General features: G+C 40.4%; 1 protein-coding gene across 8 annotated transcripts in view; it reads right to left on the reverse strand.

The window, feature by feature from the left end:
* LOC105450339 overlaps positions 1 to 22766 on the reverse strand; it is a 250151-nt gene that overhangs the window by 179198 nt on the left and 48187 nt on the right. For all 8 annotated transcript variants that reach the window (XR_974451.1, XR_974450.1, XM_011690131.1 and 5 more), the window contains one exon: positions 16906 to 16934. Coding sequence is in view for 6 of the 8 variants with exons in the window: in XM_011690131.1 (XP_011688433.1) it covers positions 16906 to 16934 (29 nt within the window). In the remaining 2 variants the exon portion in view is untranslated. The remainder of the gene's footprint in view (positions 1 to 16905; positions 16935 to 22766) is intronic.

Here is a 22766-nt window from a genome sequence, read left to right on the forward strand (position 1 = left end):
CAATGACCGGACGCCCACTATTTAAACGGGGAGCATTATTCACCCGCAGCGCGACCTCTTCCTCCCTCGTCCTCCGCCCACAGCTAGCTCCGGCGCGCCATTTTTGCGGCCTCCAACAAATTTACGCGAATTTACATCGGTATATGTCCGGCGCTCTCGAACGCACGCTCACTCGGACGGACGGCGACGTCTATAACGCTTACCGGACCGGACTGCCGCCAGGTCGTGACAGGCAGACACCGCCACCGTCCAAGAGGAGAGATTCGAAATCTGTTATTAAACAAAAAAAAAATGCGAACACGGAGTACGGATTTTTTTCGGCCGAGGGCGCACGCTTTTCCGCGCGACGGCGCCAAGTTTTACGCCGCGATACTCTCCGTGGACGGATTCCAAGTACGCCGCCTTTTCCGCGGAGAGATAAGAAGAAAAAAAAAGAATTTATGGGATATATCCTATGTGGATCAAGTTGAGAGAAAAAAGTACGACGTAGCCGTGTCAGTAGTAGCTCGCTTCGCAGAATTATGAGCGGGTTTAAAATATGTTTCCGTGCACAGCGGGGAATATACGCCTGACTTAATACACGTACGTACCTATACCTATACCTACACCTACATCGCAAAAAAGTATTGGAAGTAAAGGTAACTGCGGGCATCGCGACGTGTTTTGCTTGCGTCGCCGTTCGGCCGTACGGCTTCTCATACGGTTGCGATTTTTATGACCTTCACAAACGCAATAATCTTTTAGCCATATTCGTATTAGAGTCAATACGTGTAGGTCGGTGTGTAATTTCCGGCACGCAAACAGATCGGCTTGTCTTTCGGTTACACTCGGATATCTGAATGGATGAGACTTAACGCCGTGAAACATGTTCGGCTCTCTTTGCATAGAAAACAGAACCATTAAATCTTACATCCGGAGCCGAAACGCAGCGGAAATCAGAATTCGAATTTAGAAGGAAGGCAATCGACAATATAATTTAAGGAGGAAAGTCCTGTACATTTTGCATGATCATCGATAGAACGATTAAATTAAAATAATTCTATTAATCATTGTTACATTTTTGTTACGTCGTTATATGAATATTATATTGAATATAATATATATCCTGCATAATGTAAATTATCTTATATGTTATTTCATATAATATAGAACGGAATTAATATTAAATACATGTAAAATTATGTCAAAAAAAGTAAAAACAGCCATATATCGACTTATATCGACTTAGTGATTGCAAATTCAATTACAGTTAAATTATTATTTCTAATCTGCTAGGACTGGAATTCTATTTTGATGCTGCCATTCATTATGGGAAATCAATAAGTGATGTAATTGGTTTCACGATCGCCGAAATGGATGCTCGACGTCTCGCGTCCAGTAATAATTAATAATATCTAAAATTTCTGCTAAAAAAAAGAACGAAAATAGTATAAATTCTTGAAATGCGTATTCTTGAAAAACCACTGTTTTATTTAGTGCGTCATTCGCCGTGGTTACCGGAAGCTCAGCATATTCATGCATCCGCAAGTTTCACATTTACCTAATTATTTCTAATTAATCATCCTATGTGCGCGCCTCTTTGTGCGAGAAAATTTCATTAACGAATATCGACGGAACAAGATTTATACCGTGCTGCAGTGGTACGATTGGATTCGGGCGTCTATCGCGCATCAACGAACGGTGAATTCCATGTAATGAAATGTCAGTGAAACTCGATTTTGAAACGCTCGGTGCAGTTGTAACGGCACGGTTCCGCGGCGCGAGACGCCGCGCTGCGCTTCTAATGAACCGCGCTTCATGCGGTAATCGCATGTGTGTATGCAGCGCGATTCGATCGAACGACCTGTGCGCGCGATACGATAAACGCCGCTTGGCGTTTCGTTTCACGCTACCGACAAATTTTTCGTTACAGCGCGGCGCGTCGCGGCGCGGCGTTGCGTCGCCGTTGCATCGTCATTGCATCGTCGTCGTTCCAACACGTTAACGGGCTGTTGCGCGTTTCCGGCGCGCCGGCCGTTCGCCGGGGCAACGCGTTAACCATTAGCGCGGCCGCCCCGAAACGTTAATCGAATTCCGACAGGTATAGCGTGTGCCCGGCAACGCGGCCTGACGAAGCTGGCGCACGTAATACATTGATCAGGTTAATCGACGCTTCAGTTGGCCGGAACCGCGCTATTCGGATTTTGATACTCGATCGTCGACTACATTGCAGAATAGCTATCGCGATACTTTCGGTCGCACGATTTCGTCCTTCCTCTTTTCAGCTTTTCAGTTTCAAATGTTACTATAATGTTACATATATATTTTATACACGTATTTAAAATTATATATTAAAACCTACTATATAATGTATAGAAACAAAGAATATAAATTTATATTACATATACGTTATTTTTAAGAAATATGTATAATTTTATTCTATATATTTTTTTACTAATAAAATAGAGGGTAATAAAATTTCCAAATTTACGAAAGGTTACTTTCTGAAGTGTTTCATATTAAGTTTGATTTTCTTTATAAATTTAATAAATAAGTAAAGATTAAGAGAGAAACTTAATACAATAATCAGTGTTTTCCTATTGATTTGTAACGTGAAGGACCTGTCACTGCAAAATGTCAACATTATTTTACAGTTTTCGAGATACGCGCGAATTTATTCGTTATTTGGTCAAGTGCGGCGCATATTGATCTTTGTCGTTACCGTGTATAATTGGTCGGTGTATATATATGCATATATAACCATCTCATTGCGTGTGCGATTTCATCGGATGAACCGATGGATGGGGGCTAGGCGGCAGAGCGTATAACACCATTATGGGAAATCGAAACGTGTTTATGGAATGTGGTTGTCCGTAAATACTAAATAATATGCATCCACGTAACCTTGCGGAAGGTGCTTTTCAGAGATTAATAATAGCCTTCGCCGGTGCGTATACCGCGATGCATGATTGCAACCGAAATATTGATCTCGCCGAATATGTTCATCCGCAAGTAATATGCATCTACATGCCACAAACGTAACTAGAGTTAATAGTATTCCAGTCTAAACAAAAAAAAAATTGGTTTCAATCTTGTAACGTATCGTGGAACAATGCAAGATTGTTGGTCTACAAGATTTCGTGAAAATGCGTCTCTAATTCGAAGTCGCGTTCCTTTTGAGCTAAAGTGTGTCGATAATAATAAGAAATCTATATCAAATAGTTCCTGAGATGCTTTGAAAACGATTAAAAATAAGTAAAAATTCTTTTTCTGCATCCATTTCAGTAATAAACCGTTTAGAACCCATTTATATCCTACTCATTCAGTCGAGCCGATTTCAAGAAATTGTCGACAAGCAAACGCAATCCATGTTGGAAACGCCATCCAAGTCTATAGTTACTGCTTCAAATAATACATCCCGTAACAGCTTCACCCGCACTGCAGTTCCTACTAATGGAGGGATAAAACCGCGTGTTTCTCCTCGAATTAAACCTTGGGAGGGAGGGAGAAGGAAGAGGAAGAGAATCCTCTCCTCGTTTCCCGAGGTGCGCTGTTTCCCGATAGAGAGCCCCGGCATTACCGTTACAATGAGATTCCGTTACGGCGCCGGAAGTACGTCGGGAGAGAGTTCCGCGACACGCAAACGGCTGCGGAAACAAAGCGCGCGGCGCGATCTTGGTTATTTCATACCTAAACCTAAACGCCGGCCGCACGGAGAGGAGACGTCTCAATGCTGGACGGCATTATGGTCGCTTCTGCCCTGCCCTAGCTGTCCTGCCCTGCCTTGCCTGCCCTGCCTGCCTGCCTGCCTGCCTGCCGTGCGGCGCTATCGCCGGGCCAGAAACCAGCAATAATTCATTGTCCATTGCGCCGCACGGTGGTGGCGAGTCGGGTGTACTGATGATTTCCTTCCGGCGTTATGGGCCTTGCTTCTGCCCGGCACCGCTCTGTCGACTCCCGTCGACGTAGGAGCGGACGGCTCTTGATGGATATTGTAGGGTGCCTGCCATTGCGATGATGCATCATCGTGGATGATTTAGCGGAGGCTAACGCGTCCGCCCGCTATTTGGCACCCTCCCACTCTCTCCCCCTCCCGCCATCCCCCTACGCGCTAATCATCGCGCGATTCCACCGGAGTTTCAACGAATCCGTAATTTCTGTAAGGATAATGCTCCCCTTCGACGCGGGAGCAAGTCCCGTCGCTGCAACGAAGATTCGAAAGAGTCAGTCTGGAGCAAAATTGGGGAGCTTTTAAAACACATTCGGGAAAGTAAAACGCGAATTCCTGCGTTTATTGCAGTTCTTAAACGAGTATTCTTAGTTTCCTTTATTTCAAAGCGTTTCCTCTCTTATTTTTCTTATTTTTCTTTATTTCCAAGTGTTACTCCTTTAATTTTTCTAATTATTTTTCTCCAATTCAAAACTTTTCATTTTCTATTTTATTTTCAAAGTGTTTCTCATAGCACATAATATATATAAATATATATTATAATATACTTATTACTTGTCAGATCAAAATTTGCTAAAGGAAAAAGTTGTTCCTTTTAGCACAAAGTATCACGTCCTGTACTCCTAATCCACGAATTTTGGGACACCTTGTATATATATCAAGAAATCTTTAACGTGTCACATCATTAACATAATAAATTAAATTAATTCAAAATTAACCCTAGATATACACACTGGGGTCCCCAGTGAAACTTTCTCGGTTTGGCATTTCTAAAATTGAAAGGGGAGGGGTTTGGGATATTGACGTAAAAAATGTTTGGGATCTCCTCAGTAGGAAGACGTGTTGACTCGCGGCAATTGTCGCTCAACAACCGAGCAGTGAACAGTTGAAGTGAGCATGGGGTCCCCGGGACTGCTTGCAGTTTTGTTAGAAAATTAAAATATCGAACCGCGAAATTTTTTTGTTACTATTTCAAGTATGCCCTTTCAGAATTTTCAAGGATTTTTCAAATCGGTCTATAAACAAAAGTGATATGATTTTTTGGAAAAAGGTGCTAAATCGAGATTTTTTCGCGTTTTTGAACTTTCTTTTTTCTTTGAACCCGTACATCTTAGAGCTCCTCAATTCTATCGACTTGTAAACATTAGGGGCTTGTTCCTTGGTCGATTCTCTATCGATTGAAAAAAAATTAATTGAAAAATGTCCATTTTTACTAGAGTTACAATAATAAATATGGATGGGATCCGCGGGACCCCAGTGTGTATACGGCGTCGTCAAATAAACAGGGTGTATACCTAGGGTTAATAATTCGCTTATTAATTCAAAATTAATAAGCAATACAGCTGGAGAATTCGAAGTGGTCAAAGAGATTACTGTATGGGTCAGGCATGTGCCGATGTTACGTCAATGTCTAGACGCTTGTCTAGGTAACTGTAGGCGTCAATGCAGTCACGATAAATTCTCGCTGATCGACTGGCTTCCTCGTCGACGGATAATCCATCAAAACTCGCCGGACGATTCGCGTCATGCTATTCGTCGGTCGGCAGTTCCCAGCGGCGCGGGAGAAGTTTTCCCCCCGCGCTTTCGTCACTTTCGTCATCACCGTCTACTGTCGTCTCCCACAACGACGGCATCGTCGCCCCTCTTCAGGATTTCTCGAGTGTCGGTGGGTGATGGAACGCCGTTTTAAAACCTCGAATCGCTCGAACGAGCAAGCTAAAAGGATTTCGATAGAGGCATCGAGCATTGGCAAAAAAAAAAAGAATAGGTGAAAAGGACGAAGAAAAGATAGGGACGCGCGAGAAGAAAGTGGGGCCGGAGAGGCGCGAAACACGAGAGCGCGATTTCTATCGCCGATTCTGAAAATGCAGATGTGATTACGGCAGCTCACTGCACGAAATCCCTCTCTGAAGATTTCGGTTGTTTCGGTTTTGATAAAAATACACAAGGAATTCCCGTTGATGGAAAATCGAATGACACGAATCGAAATGAGCCCACGGTGTTATTGTGTTATATAACGTGAAACATAAAAAGAAACGGTGCGCGATAGCAAATTTATACTTGTTATTTATGGAAATAATAGAACAGAAAGATAAAAGAAGATGAGAAAAAAAAAGAAAACGATAAGCAAGAATAAACCTTTCCTATTTCGATGTAAATGTACCCCGAGGTTACTCCGTCGGATTTATCAATTCTTTCCCGTTCTCGAAAACCAACGATTCTGGGTTCGTCCGGTGAAACGCACGATGATATACGTTTTGCACGTCGAATGGGCGTGATTAATAAATGTGATTTAATGCGCAGTGCTAAGCAAAATGAAGAGGATCGAGTGCAAATAAAACGCTCGTGGGACAGCGAGGCATTCCGCGATCGAAACGTAAAATACAATAAATCGAGATCGAGTAGCTCTCAATAAAGTGAAATGCGCAGAAACAATGCCTATAATAACACAACGGGAGAGTATATTTCTCTTATCGTAAATCTTGAAAAGTGAAAAAGCCTGACGTTTGTCTCTTCATCTCTTAGTATCATGCTTAATCGAAAACAACCTGTTACCTGTCACAGAAACAGATGTCAAATCCTGACTTCGACATATTGCGCGTCGCGATATCGATCATTAAGCCATCGGAGAAAGGACGGCCAACGAGCGAAAAAGGGGGACGAGGAGACGTGCGAATGAACAGTTCGATAATGCATTCGAGCGGGAAGAGGGGAGGGGAGGGGAAGGAGGGGAGAATTTGTTTGCCATTCACTCGTGCGAGAGCGAAGCACAGATGTTACATCGTTAACCTGTCTGCCTATACCCGGTCAACTTTCAACGTCCGCGGCGCGGCGCGGCTCCGACAGGGATGCGCGCAATAATCTCTGCCAGGCCGATATAACGATGGCGATGGCGCCTGTTGAGCATTTATCATACCTGTCGATTTCTACGACGCATCTATCCAGACACCTTCGCTGCCCGCTCTAAATTATCAACGTCTGCTGCCGCGCTCCGCGGTGCACACGGATGTGTACACGTGAGCGGCGGCGGCGGCGGCGGCAGCGGCGATGACGACGACGACGACGACGACGGGAGGGAAGCGAGACGAGATCCAGCCGGGCTGCATCCGCGGATGCAACCACCGGTGAAAATATACTACCGCGCGCTCTCTGCCGCGCCGCGTGCCCGATGTATCGGCACGGAGAAACACGGCCGCCGCGGCGTGTGGCGGCTTTTGTTTCCATTTGCCCGGGGGAGTATTTCATCGGCCGCCCCGCGTGCGTCTGGTATATCATCCCTCCCCCCCCCTCCCGTGAGAACGTGCCGTACCCGTCTTTAGGGTCGGTTTCACCCCTTATACCCGTGGCGCTACCGGACCGCACATTTATATCCGCCGCTGCCGGGATGATAAAGGAAGATATGTACATCGGACATTAGGGGGAACACGAGAGAAACGGCGAGAGAAATAGAGAAAAATCTCTGACTGTTACACGATATTATGACGCGGATACGGCAATTCTCGTTCTCTGATTTTTAACTGCAAAATGCGACTCCAAACTATATTTGTTTGTAGCATCACAATTTTGCATATTTTGACTTTAATATATGAATGAGAAATTCAAATATTTTAATATCAAGAAATAATCATCATTTATCACTCTAATAAAATAAAACAATATAATTTAGTCTATTTTCTTTGATTTAACATATTTGATAATTAAAATTTGATTTTTTTTAATTTTTATGTTCAAGCATTAAATTTTGAACTATCGAACAACTATTATAGAAAGAATATTGATATAGAATACCGTTTTGTGTTTTGAGACCAACAAGTTGCGTGAGCAACGTTTCCGTGACTATCGTCCATTCCTTTCATCTCGATAAATTTCCGCTTTAAATTATAATCCATGACAGCACGATACTTACAAAACGATGCTAATCCATTCTAATGGCTGCTTATCAGGATAACACCTATTTAGACATTCTACTAAAATGTCATAATACTCATAATAATACCCGTGTAATATTGTGATGAAGTAATAAAAAAAATAACGCACATAAAATTGAAGAAAAAATGATATCGATATTAAATGTATTAATAGAAATATTAAAAGCAAAAAAAAATGTTACGTAAACCTAAATCTAATAGTACTATTTTTGAAATAATAAACTTCTCTTACTAAAAGAAAATTTCTACATTTTTATTTTTATTTCTAATATTGGAATACTTGTTATCGAAGATATAAATATATTTCATACAATATTTTTCGCAAAAACATGTCATTAGAATTCTCTCGAAAAATCTCTTACAAAACATTTTTATACAATTCAGGAAGTATCTTTTAAAATTACCTCTCGTCAAATTAAAAAAATAATAATTAGCCAGTTTTTTCACGTTTTTTCACTTGTCCAATTTTATTCTAGGCATTCTCATAAAAAAATAACTGAAATTAAATTTCATAAAAAGTCCCATTCTTACATACCATCAGTATTTTTATAGTCTGTGCGCTTCTAAGTTGGCACAAGCCTCTCAGGAGATTTTCTGAAATTGTAAGTTCCGACATTTACGATAAGCGAAGTCAATTAAATGCTGAATTTTTTCCTCGTTATTATACCACACGAATTACTTACAATCACATTTCGGCTGGATACTTTTATTGCCGGAATATTCGACTGTATAATCCTATTATGTTAATTATTAGATTACTTCAATTAAATTGTTAAATCAGTAGTGTCAAATTTAATCTTACTTAAGTCGCCACTGCTCCTAATTAAATTTTTTACTTAACAAGTTATTTTGAACTAAAATAATATAGTTATTTTCAAATAAAACAATATAGAATTTAACTTTGGGTTAACCCAGATTTGGGTTAAATTTGAATTGTTTTCTATTATTTAACTCCATTGTTTTAGTTAAAAATAACTATTTATTAGGTAGGAGCAGTGGCGACTTAACTGAGGTTAAATTTAACACTACAGATTTAACAGTGTATTTTGCACAATTTATAGACGATATTTCAAAAAGAGGAAACTATTTCATAAACAAAGTTTATTAAATATACTTACTTACAGCTTAATCATCAAGAAACACTTTATCATCACAATTTGTCCATAAATTTACGATATTAAAATAATCTATCTTTTTTAATTTGCTGTTGAAAGCATTTTGAAAGTGGAAAAAGTTGTGAATCTGTTGGGAACTATATCTTTCTCGCTTATCTTGTTTTTTCTTTTTATAAATTTTCAGCCTCGTTAAATAAAAGGTCAATTTAGCTAATAAACACGTTGAACTAGCAGCGGAAAATAAATGCCGCACTGCGCGCGGAGGGAGTTACAATCGCGTAAATTCATTAGATATCGTCTCGTTCTCGGCGTCGCGGTGTGACATATATAATATGTATGTTTTATTACTCAATTAAACTCTTTACACCGGCGTATCTCGCGGCGCTTGCGTGGCGCGACGACGAGCGGGCACGCATGAGTCGCGTGTCGTACACAGCCCCCGATAAAGTAGGAACACGGAAACTGCTCGCCGGGCTATTTGTCAATGCTTTTTTTTTTTTACCGCGAATATGATCGAGCTGCCGCCGCCGCCACCGCCACTACTGCAATGCCGCGTGGTCCGGACGATCGCATTTTTCAACGCGTCGTACGATAGAGCCTTGTGTGCCGCTGCCACGGTGGACGATATACGATTGTTGCTCGCGCGCCTAATTAGCGTGTCACGGCGCGATCGGCGCGAGGCGAAGCCGCTGTTTTACCTCGTAATAACACCTTGCGAGTATAACACCGGCGAACGAACTCGTGACTCAGATTACCTCCTACGGCTCTCGCCTGTGCGATTTTTTTCTACGACTCTCGCATGCTTTTGCGCGAGAAAGAGAGAGAGAGAGAGAGAGAGAGAGAGAGAGAGAGAGAAAAGCTCCTGGCGTGCGTTTCTCGCCGTGTTTAATCTACGATCGTAAACTATTATCGACAATGTAGGAACTCGAGGAATATCGAGGCCTAACGGCTCGAAAAGAACGCGCGCGACGTGAACTAATTACTCTTTCCCGATTAGTACGTGTCGCGTCCTCGACGACGATATCTCGACATGCGCGATACGCGATACAAATTGCTACCAACACCCATTTATGTCGCAGCGTTTAGAACGCTTTCCTAAAGTCGTACAAGAATTTAGAAAATTCGCTCTGACTTCAAAGAACAAAAAAAAAACTTTCGCTCTAAATCTGAATCAGTGGAAAAGTCACTGATTGAGTCAGTAACGCCTAATTGCATCGCTATAATGAATAAGTGAAACAGAGACGAATCCGCTGTGCAATAGCGAGAACAGCGAAGTCCATTAATTTTTGTCAACGATTACAGCGATTATTCACTTATTCATTAGTGATTTCCGAGAGACAATAAAGTTACATTTCACTGATTATCAGTGACATACTTGGGACTGACGCATTCAGTGAGTAACCATTGATAATCACCAGTGACTATATCCACTGATTCATATAGAGTTAAGACTAGAATTAATGTTAACTTATGTCAACCACGTGTCTAAGCTCGGCTCTTGTAGAGTTATGGACAATACGTTATACAAGCTTCATTATTTATTACACGTTATCCTAACAAAGAAGAGGAAAAAGTTTGCTAATTTATGTTTCTCGCGTTACACCCCTAAGTAGTTGGTATCGAGTTGCCCTTAGTAGGGACGAGTTGTTTATCGGTATCGCATAAATCGTCGTGCCGCGGATGGTACGCTGGTACGGAAACGCGGAACAGCGGCGGCCGGAAACGGCGCAGTTCGTATATATATAAGACGCGTCGGAAGTTCGTCATGCCGCAGGAAGCTGCGTGGGTATTCCGCCCAAGTTGGATTGCTTCTGAGTTGATCTGAAACGTTATTTCCCAGCCGAGGGAAGGCACCGAATAAACAGGGCTCTCCTCATCGTGAAAGATATTCACTCGGCTTTTGCAAGTGTGCTGCACGCGCTTAAATTCAATGCAAGTGCATCAAATTTCATTGGCCTATTCTACTCTCTGTTATTATTATCGCTCCATTATTAGTTACCCTCCCTTCCTCTCTCTCAAATTTCAATCGCGCAGCTCTATTGCGAATCTGTTCAAATCGTCGCTTCTAAATGATTATCCCCTCGGAAACGACCTTCGGGCATTTTATACGACGGTTCCGTGCATTTCCATTTCTGAAATTGAGTATCGTGTATCTATTTTGGGATATCACATTGCACGGGCTTTCCGCGATTTAACGAGCAACGTTGCTTGTGACAGGCAATTGTAATCAGTCATGGCTGGCTAATTAAGCAATCACTGTATTTGCGATAAAATAACTACAATAAAAGCCCAGCTGATATATCGTCGATCGAGAATGATTAAAGTTAATACATACATTTCTCGTGAAATGCTGTAGATTAATGTCACGACGATAGCAGAGCCGATGTCGGAAAATGTCGACGTTCTATGACAAAGGGCAACCTCAATAACCTTATATCGCGAATTGCATCGTTTTCTTGATGCACGGTTATCGTTTTCGGAGCGGCCGATCGTTAATCTGTTTTCCGCCGCTTTTATACCTTATATAGGACGCTTCAAAACCAGTTAATATCCTAACGACAGGTACTACAGAGCGAATTAAAAAAGAAATTATAATTGCTCTAATCCGAGGTATCATTAAAGCAATCTTGTTCCAATGAAAATTTAATATAGGACTTAATTGCCCGTATAAATACTTAATGCATTGCCGACTACGAAAGTAAAATAGAATAGAAAAATTCCGTTACTTCTTGATATGTATTGACGTTTTAAATAATGAAGCTAAAAGAATTCGCATGAAATGTCCATTGGGACAAAATTGGATCCAGATAATCTAAAGAAGCGATTGTTAAAATATTACTGATAAAAATCAATGATTTTCCCGATGCCCTGTTGAATGATGCTTTCGTTTTCGTTAGACAATATCTTAATAAGCTACAACAGATCCGTTTCCGTGAAAAGCGACGAATTGCGAATCGATATTGCGTGAGTGCGACAATAGCGCAGTACGCTTGATAATACAATGCGCATTTTCCATTTTATACCCCGCGAGCCAGCGTTTCTATATGCTGCCGCCGTGAGATATCTCGCGTGTGCGAACAATCAAAATATGTAAAACGCTCGAGTGGCCGACTACAATGCGGCCGAGTTTCCCCCGGCACTAGTAGTCTGCGATTATGTGGAATCGACCATCGCCGTGCCGTTGGTCCTTTCGTTCGACGATATTCGGCGATTCGCTGGCAACGTCGGGACGCGAGCGGTCGACCGGCCGGCCAATACGAATTTAATAGCCTAATTTACAGCGGCTTAGCGAAACGAGTCGATCGGTAGTGCGCGATAGATTGTTATTAGCGTAGATTGGCAATGATATACGACTTCATTGACATTCCACGTCGGATTCTGTACGCGCATTCCTCCACAATGAAATAAATCGGCGGGCGATTGATATGTTTTGATATCGGACTCGCCCGCGCAACCGCGGAATCATTCATTTTTAGGAGCGGTATTGCAAAGCGAAACTTGCAATATCGGCCATTAATATTGAAATATATCTGAAAGCGCTTTCGAATTATATAACGTCACGCCCGCTCACGCTAGTAATCGCCGGAAGCACGATGTCATTAATATTCTGTAAATTCACGGGAATATGATACGCAAATGGACGGAGGGGATATTATTATTGCGAGTCCATTGGCAAAGGCACTGAAATCTGCAAATCTATTATGCTTAAAACTTTCATTAACTCCAAAACGATGTCAAAACAATGCTAAACCAAGCGTGTGATTCTGCATTAATACGTTCATTAAAGTAATACATTTCGTGGTGCGCGAAGGACAGCCGGCAGTACATGTCACTTATGATGCAAGGTATGGTTGTCGACATGCTTTACGTTTAAAAGCTCAGCGCTTACGCACACGTGTCCCAAATCTGGCTCAAGTCTTCTATAATAAATGCCAAGGATTACACGGTCGACTGTACAGCGGGCGATACATCGCGGAAAGAACGATTTTGTTGAAAGGTCTAAAAATGTTGCTAAAAACAGATGTGAAAATAATGTTTTATTGAATCATCAAAATAATTTGTTGGAATGTTAAAATTGATAAGCATTGCTGTAAAACGTTTTGACATTCTAGCAATCATCTTTGACTTTCGCACAAAATTATTTTGATTATTGAACAAAAATTATTTTCAGATTTGGATTCAGCAAAATTGTTCCTTCGGTGGTACGAATCGTTGCTACACGCGAAGTAATCGCCGGGAACATGCCATTATTAAAATCTCGTTGGTCTACAATGAGAACGATATTGAAATTTAGCGCATTTATGGAACGCGATATCGCGACGCCACGCGAAAGAAAGCGTGTAGGGATGGGGTTGGCAAACGTTGTAAAATTCGCGGCAGCCAGCACCCACGCGCGACACGCATCGGTGCGCGCGGCCGGGAGAGAAAAGACGACGGGAGGGTCGAAAGTAGAGTGGAACGGAAAGAGGTCGTGGAGAGGAAAGGGGGAGCTGCAGAGGGCTGAGGGGGAAAACGCGAGACCGCACCGGTAGTAACAAGGTACACGTCATATTAAATCCGGTTGCAGCGCTTTCTTATTGCGACGGTTGATATGCGGTTTTATTCATCGGAGACGGAGGGGTGGATGCCCTGACACCGGAGTGCATTACTCGGAACGGAGGAGAAAGAGAGAGAGAATAATCTCGACATCCATACACAAATACGACGTGAGGAGAGTTTCGCCGCCTCCCTCCCTCCCCCCCCCTCCACCTCTCCCGACTCGCACCAACTACCACCCTTCCACGATCGTCATCCGTATAGCCGGCTGAGCTACCGTACCCTCGGTCGAGGGACGCCCAACCGGCGTCTTCGCGCGGCAATTTTCTTGAGGCGGTTACGCCAGGTTAGCTACAGTGAAACCGGCGTAACGAGAGCAGCAAGTCTGAAAAGGGTTGCTCGATGCATGCACGGTGTGATCGATGGCGTCGATAAAACAACGTCCCTCCATACAGGGCGATCCATTCAGAGCGCTCGGGATTGTTTCCCCGCGAAATCAATTTCCCGGGCGATCCCGAACAATCTAGCTAAATGTAATTTCTCGCTGTTAGCGCGATAACATCTTAATACTTTCTGTGCTAATCTTGATACGAATTTAAGTAGAAATAGATCGAAAAGAAGTGATGGAGTAAAACTTGGCAGGAGAAGAAAAACAATGAATATACTTCGAAAAGCAAAGAACTTACTCGTGCAAGACGTTATTAATTAATGATGCAGCAATTCTTAGGACTAAAATTTTTCACTACTTAACATGTTTTTGTATTTATGAGTCTCAGAAAACAATTTTTCTACCTTTTTCTAAAATAGAAAAATCGCTTATTCAATTTGCTTCAGTTATTTTTCAAATATATAATTTACGTAACAAATAAAAAGTTAAGAATTTGATGAAAAATAATTATAAAATAGAACCTTGTATCTTAACTTTTTCGAGCAGAAGTTGTTTTTTTTCCTTTGTTTCCGATTCTGATAAAATATTTCGTGTCCCCGAGACATAACCCAGAGTTTACATTAAATTTGTAGGTGACCTTTGATATTATTGGGTACATTATTCTCGATGCCTCGATATTTCTTAGTAAAGCCGTAAACTTTTGCCTAAGCCGCTTTTTGCCACCCACGCGACGGGAATACCAAGTAGAAGGGTACCGAGAGTATGTATGTACGCGATATCGACGGCTATCGAAGCTATCAAGAACTCGATCTGCTCGCGGCGATCGCTCAAGTAGGCCAATATTGAAGGATTTACCGTGGCAGACGCGTAAATTCTCGCCGCTCACCCCCGCAGGTGTATAAATACGACCAAAGTCGATTAATCCCGGGAAGATTATAGTGTTTGACGTCGAATAACGGGAAGATAGATCGGCCGGCTGCTCGTTACCCCTAAAGTCCCGGGCGATTCATTAGTTCCAGCGTAACGTATATCTATATCATCGCGAGGATGCATACTCGTAGCCAATAGTGTGATCCTTCTATGATAATAACTACTATGTATGCAACCGTCGAGAGTTAGACGATGATATTGTCCTCGATTGCATAATAATCCGAACTAGAGCCGTCCGATTAAAGACGAGTTTGACATTCGAAGAAGCGATCGTATATTTAATCTGCAGAACTTGCAAGGATGATTACTCAATAGTAATTTTTACAGTTTGCAAAATATGGCGGCAAATGTATCTCTAATTCAAGGAACGACTTAATGATGCAGTAATTATTAGGACTAAAATTTTTTATATCTTAACATTAGTGATTGTGTTTATGGGTCTCAAAAAGCAATTTGTCTTTTTCTAAAAAAAGAGGAACAAAAAAACGATTATCTTTGTTACACGGAAAGAACGATTTTACTGGAAGGTCTAAAAATTTTGCTGGATACAGATCTGAAAATAATTTTGTTGGATCATCAAAATTATTTATTTTTTTTGGAAATTTCGAAATGATGAGCGTTGCTGTAAAATGTTTTGATATTCTAGCAATCAGTTTGAATTTTCAAAATTATTTTTAGATCTGTATTCAGTAAAATTTTTAGACGTCCTTCCAACGTCGTTCTTTCCGCGTAGCTATATAAAGGAGAAAAAATATTGATATAAGAAAAAAGTTTTAAGTATATTTTACCAAGTTTAAATTAATATCTTAATTTTTTCGTATTAATTTATATGATTTTTTGTATACACCAAATATATATTATTATTTCTTACTAATACTTATTTCTTACTAATTTTTTTATCAATTAATGGCAGATTTTCTTTATTATCTAAATCACAAAAGGATATTTCTCGTTTAAGCCTCGTACAAGATGCACGCGTCGAAGGAAAGAAACGATCTCCCTATTGATCCCAACGCGTACGCTTGCTCACGTGCGAACGAATGACGAGGGGCGCGCCGTATGATAGCGGGCACTATGTATGTCATATCGTAGGTTATTATCCCTGGTCGCATGATAATACGAAACCGTGATACCGCTTCATGCGGAGTAGAATGTCGTTACCTTTTAACGACAGATTATTATCTGCGCAATGACGCTACGCTTGTACGGGCGTACACCAGGCGCGAGGTGTTGTTTTATGCGCGATAATTCAATTGCTATTTATTCTCGCAGCGAATCCGCGAGCGAAAATGTACGAATTAAAATCGTTTTTACCCGCGGAAGCGCGACGGCGAGAGTTGTACCGTTCGACCTTGCCGAAAAGGAATTTCGCCGCCATACAGAAGTGCGGCTGCGGTCGGCATGACACGTTTTCACGCGAATGGAACAGAACGATGCAAAAATTATCGAAAAATGTATACGCGTTTGCAATTTTCGACGTGCGAAATAAAAAATTAATGCTCGCCCTCGGCCAGGGACAATCGTTAATCACAATGGTGTATTTCGATGTACCGATTCGTGAAACTTGCCTTGTTCCGTAAGATCACGAATGGCGCTTCATTTTTAATAAATGAAACTAATTTTTAAGAACGATTTTCATGAATATTCGGGAAACAAATAGAGATATAATCCGGCACGGTCACTCAAAATAATCCATTTTGATGCTACCGTTTCTGCATAATAAAAATATCGAAAAACATTGTTTCCCGTCCACGTAGCTCCAATTACTCTAATTTCGATTACGTGCGCCGCTTGGAAATATTTTTCAACCAAATCGGTCTATTCAATAAATCTCAACTGCTATGAAATATGGCATAATAACATTATTCCACTATCCGCTTTTGTTAAAAAAAAAATTTATGTAATAATTGATATAATTAAACTTAGGCACTTTATTTTGCCTTTAAATTAATCATTTGATTAATATTACTTTCAAAATTTATGCTAAAGTAATAATTATTTAAAGCAAATACATAGTTTACAGTATAAATATTGACTGTTTTTTAAATTTAATTTGTTTTTTTCAATTTATTTACTCACATACGCGTCACGCTGATGTCCTCGGCTATCTGAAACAATAAATAAAATTATTATTAGATAGATATTTTTGCAAAATTACTTGTCTTTCATGTTTTACATTTCTATACGGACGACTAAATAGTAAACGATATTGTTCAAAATATTATTATAAAAAAAACAATATTATTCATTTATATTTTAATTAACTAAATGTAATTTTGTAGCGAGACACGAATGGCAGCCTTCGAATTCTGGAAACTGCGGTTACTGTTATTATCGAGTGTATAAACGCAACGGGCGGCATTACAAGATTTCCCAATTAAGAACTTTCGTGTCCTGTGTGCTCGCGTGCTTATTAGCTCTTAAGTTGTTTCGAAGATACACGCGTTGCTATGCCTCGCACGAATCTTCCTCGAGGCAGGCATAAACTATCCCCATCGCGTTAAACACATCCCTATATGTACATCGATACTGGCATATCTGTATTCCCAATCAGGCGTTTGCAATTTTATGCCAAAAAGCGAAGTATATGTAATATTTTACGGTTGCATTAAATTATAGAGGAGCAAGACACAATAAACATGAAAATCAATACATGCAATGTGCAAGAACGTAACGTAGGATCGTGATATAAATTCAGCTCAAAATCGCATTTTTCCATTTGTTTCTGCACCATGCATTTTTCTCCCCGACATATATAGTCACTTATAAATGCAATCTCCCGTGAAACAATTTACCACCGAGGAAGCAGCCGAACAATTATAATTTACATTTGCTTATATAAAAAAGAGTGGTAGTAAACTCGGATTCTACAACGCTAGATACGCGGGGGAGGGGGGGGGAGGATGCCGCGAATGAAAAGGGATTTTTATCGCTCGCTGAACTACCGCGACGTTATTACGATCTCGTTTTTCCAGTTTCTTGAAGCACTCTTTTCCTCGACCTATCTTTTCCGCCGCGCCCCGTCGTCGTAAAGCGACTCGCTCTAACGCGAGATCAAAAGCAAATAGCTTTTCCATCTCCCGTGTAACATCGACGGGGGAGGGATGGAAGGAGAGGGGAGGGAGGGGGGGGGGAGAGAGAAGAGGGCTATCGCTTCTCGGTGGAAGTTCATCGCATTCGAATTTCCATGCCGACAATCGGCCGCGGGTTCGACTCGCTCCGCTTGGCCGCTTGATAAAGTCGAGTCTCCCGACGACGTTGCGAAGTAGCCCCATGCATCAAACCCAAGCTCTCCTCCTCGAGCGCACGTCCGCGGGAAGGTGAGGGATGGTATAGGTGCGAAAGAAATCGAGTCGGGAGGGCCGCCGATGGGAAAAGAGGTCGCTGTGAACAGAAGTATTTTGATACGAAGACGTATTGCCGCGCGCCGCTACCGAAAAGTTGGATCGATCTATCGTGAGGTAATACGATTTGGCTTGACACGAAAAGGGTGGGGAACGTGGATGTCAAAGTTGAGAAGACGTTTTCTACTGACTGTGCATATACAGTAAAAATTACGGTTGTAAAATTAATCGAGAGAGGAGTGATCGCGTGCAAATATCGCTGAGAGCGATGTGATAAGTATTGTGTTACGTGACACGATGGACACGTCGATTTATCTCGATCATGCAGCGAATGAATCCTCGTGAAAGGTGTGAATTACTCGACTTTTTATTAAGTACTCGATTCTTTTTTCTCCTTTAAGTGGCTTCCCTTTTAAGCGGCATAGCTTCAAGACTCCCCAGAGCTATAAATAATTTACGTTATGAATTGCGCACGCACGTCATTCCTCAGAAGACTACGCAATCTTCTATATATTATCTGTGTTATGCACACGGAACTTCGGGTCGACACGACCTGGCGCAATGAAGTTACAAGCAGCGAAGTTTGCCTTGCGACGTCGTCTTGCGCATATCCAGCAGGAACAAGGAAACAAGAATTCGCGTGTAGCGCACGTCTGTATATGTATATGCACATAGCAAGAAATCAAGAAACCACGTAATAGTGTAATACTTCATCAAGGCATTCGTGGCAAAGATGACAATATAGTGTGTATGTACCCTTTGTGCTTTGATGCGAAGATAAATATGACGAATAAATAATAAATTATTTAAATCACATAGTTCTTTAACCCAATCCCTACACGGAAAGAACGGTTTTGTTGAAAGATCTAAAAATTTTGCTAAAAACAGATCTGAAAATAATTTTTTGTTGAATCATCAAAATAATTTGTTGGAATGTTAAAACTGATAAGCATTGCTATAAAACGTTTTGATATTCTAGCAATTACTTTGACTTTCGCACAAAATTATTTTGATTAAATTATTTTCAGATTTGGATTCAACAAAATTGTTCTTTCCGTGTATATGTGGCTTTTAAATAAATTAAATATATAGATATGTTTCTTTTAAGGAAATGAATGTATGAAATTACTGGAGCTTTAGCATGATAATAAAATAAATTACATTGTAGAAAAAAATATGGGCTTCAAAACTAATAATATTATACGAATAGTAAAAAATGTCAATATGGGACGCTTTAACATTATATAATTTCTTGAACTGCTTTTTATCGCGCAAAAGTTAGTTAAAGTAATTTTGCATCCACAAGCAAGATAGTTAATTTATTTTATGTTGTTTGTGGTGGATTGATACCTTCCCTAAAATGATCGATACTTCGTGCCGGGTTGTTGGTTCGGACAGCAGTGACTTACTGAAGATTGATATATGTGTTTCAAGTGCGAGAACATCAGTGCTGCCGCAAGAGACCGCCGACGTTGCTTAACACATTCAAATCATTATATTTCCATTTGAAAATACTTCGATCGAAAAGAGTCGTTTATTTCGCAGTCGACAATGTGAAACATTTTCAGATGAAAACCGCGTTAAAACGAATAAGACTTTATGAAGAGGATTATTATTTTTTCTTCTATTATATAGAGATACTTTTTATTTTACGTAGATAATAATACGATATTTTTACATCCATTAATATCATATATTAAAAAATAATATTTATATTAAAAACAAGTAATTTGAGTTATGACCAATATTTATATTATATAAATAATATTTATATTGTGTACGAAGTTACCATAATATATTATAACAAATAGACATATTGTCTTTATTTTTTTTGTTATTTTTTCGTTTTCCAACATTCTCTTATCATGCATTTCTAAGATCAATCGCCATAATTCACCGCTTTCAGATTTGAGAATCACTGCGTGTCGTAACGCGACTCGGAAGGAACAAAGTCAGCGCTGGCACGGTTCTGCCCCAGTCGACGGCGCGCTCGGTTGCCTGACAGTTGTAATTAATACAAGCTTTGACCATCAACCCTACGTTGCGGCTCACCACCCCTAAGACCTGCCGTTTCTCCGGAACTTCTCGCCGCGCTATAAATTCGCATTCGCCTGGCATGCCTAGGTTACGAATTAGAGTGCCAAGGTCGTTCCCTCTCGGCGTAACAAACCCCGGATGAATTTCGCTTACAGTTCAATTAGCTAATTGGGTGTCGGTATATTCGACAGTATCGCGAATATACACTTTAATATACGAACACTTGTCGCCAGTATTGAAAAAGTATCGGATTAAGAGATGTCCTGTTTTATAAGAAACTTTTAATTATGCAATGTGACTAACGCCTAAAATACAGTTTTAATTTTACTGATTAACTATTCTTAATTATTTAAAAATTATTGCCATCTAAAAAATTATAATCCACTTACTATAAGATGATAAGGCTAGTATTCTTATATATTTCCTATGAATAATTTTGCAAAAATTGTTATCTATTTTCTTTTAAAAGAATCTTTCTGTAATAACTACAAGAATTTTTCAAGAAGTTCTCAGTTCGGTATTTAATAGAAAAAATATGGTTTTAAATAAATGTAACATTTAACATTTAAATCCATATCATGCGTATTTAAATTCGATCTATTACAATTTGATTTATATTGTTTTTAAGCAGACATATGTCTCAATTATATTTTGATGCGATTCCGATAATATTTTATGAGAACGTTTGTTGATTCACGTGCAAATTCTCATACTCGGTTACTTTCTTGTATTTCAATTAAACGAATTCTCCCTCCCATCCCCAATTATTTTGAGTATTTACATATTTTTACATAATTTGAAATACCTCTATATATAAATGTAAAAAATATAATATAGGTATACAAATCCTAAACGTCGCTTCACATTATCAATTGATCGATCTGATTGCACTCGTAAAAATGAAAAGAGCGAAGATCTTGCACATCCAATAGGCGAAAGCTTTTTGCAGGTAGGTATTCGACATTCGTGCGCGGTTTTCGGGATCGTAGATCAGGCGGATCCATTCAGTGGCTATCTGCTCTAGATAGCCGGTCTATTCGTCTTGTTTTTGTACGCGCAATGGCGACGGTCAGTCGAGCGTCACTATTACAATCGCGAGCTGGACTGCGGGCCAGCATTGTTATCGAAGTAGCCTGTGTCACCTGCAGGACATTGAAATTAATTGAGCCATAAGCACGGTATTCACGAAACGTTCTACCGGATGTTGCGAATTCAAAATCGCGGCCTGCTCTCCCCCGGACGAGGAAGGCATTGTCGGCCTACGAATGCAACGTACGTTGTTTCTAATTTCGGCCCCCCGGGCGTGCAGATTTATCGTTTAAACCCCCGCCCGCGGTAGTTTGTCTTTTAAACGATTCGCAAATGTCCGCGTTGTATTCCATTGCCATCCAAGATCGTAAATTGCAGATGAAGATGCGTAATTTATAACAATTATATGGCTACGAGGCTTACGAACTTGGAACGCGCGGAGTGACCTGCCACCAGCATCGTTCCTGTTAATGACAGATCCTGTGACGAATTTGCAATTCTTTCTCAGAAAAAGCATAATGAAAGGTCAGACATTGAAGTCACAAAATCTAATACGAAAGAACTGAGACTACTTAAAGAATTGGAACTGACATCTTATAAATATTGTATTAGGTAATGGGTGGGGAAAAAAACTATATTTACGTTTTCGATCGAAACTGCCACTAGCATCGTTCCCGTCAATGACAGATCCTGTAACGAATCTTGTGCGATTCTTATTAAAAAAAAAGAAAATATAATGAAAGATTAAACATTGAAGTCGTAAATTCTTTCTAATACGAAAGAATTGAGACTACTTAAAGAATTAGTTATCTTATAAATATAGTATTAATGGGTGGAGAAAAAAACCTATATACGTTTTCAATTGTATGAGAAACTACAAATTTACGATTTAATTATCGAGATATTTTATAAAACGTCCTCCTAGCAATAGCAATTTATTTTAAATTCGTCAAAAAATCTGTAGCTGTCAGCAAGTGAGCGACTTTTAATGGCGTTCCGTATATGACGTATTATTTTTCATTCCCCTCTGGCTTCTCTCATCAAAGTCTCGTAAAGAAAGTCCAGACGTATATAACCACATTGCGTTAATAAAATCCGTATTTTCTCCAAGAACTGGCAGCAGAAACGACCATGGAAACATGATTGTCTGGACTTTCTTCATATTTCGCGCATTAGCGTAGTCATAAATCAAACCGCGCGGAATTCGTATACTAGTTTCAACTACGGCGGAAGAACATTCGTCTCCCGGTAAGATATTTACACCGGTTTTTCTTCGTCTCGCGGGGCCACGCTGTACGAAGCCAATGACAAATCTGCGAACGGAAAAATATGAAACGGTGCTTCCCTTCGCGCGGCTGTTTCGCCATATTTCCATTCCGACCATCGCTCTCTCTCTCTCTCAAGAAAGGAACGTAGGGGGAATAACATTTATAGCGATCCTTCGCTCCAAAGAAAGAAAAAAAGTCAGGGCGTTTTTACGGGCGACAGTGTGTCCTAAGATCCTTCGGATTTTATATAACACCTTGCAAA

Source organism: Wasmannia auropunctata, unplaced genomic scaffold, assembly GCF_000956235.1.
Source record: "Wasmannia auropunctata unplaced genomic scaffold, wasmannia.A_1.0 LD336063.1, whole genome shotgun sequence".
NCBI lineage: Eukaryota > Metazoa > Arthropoda > Insecta > Hymenoptera > Formicidae > Wasmannia > Wasmannia auropunctata.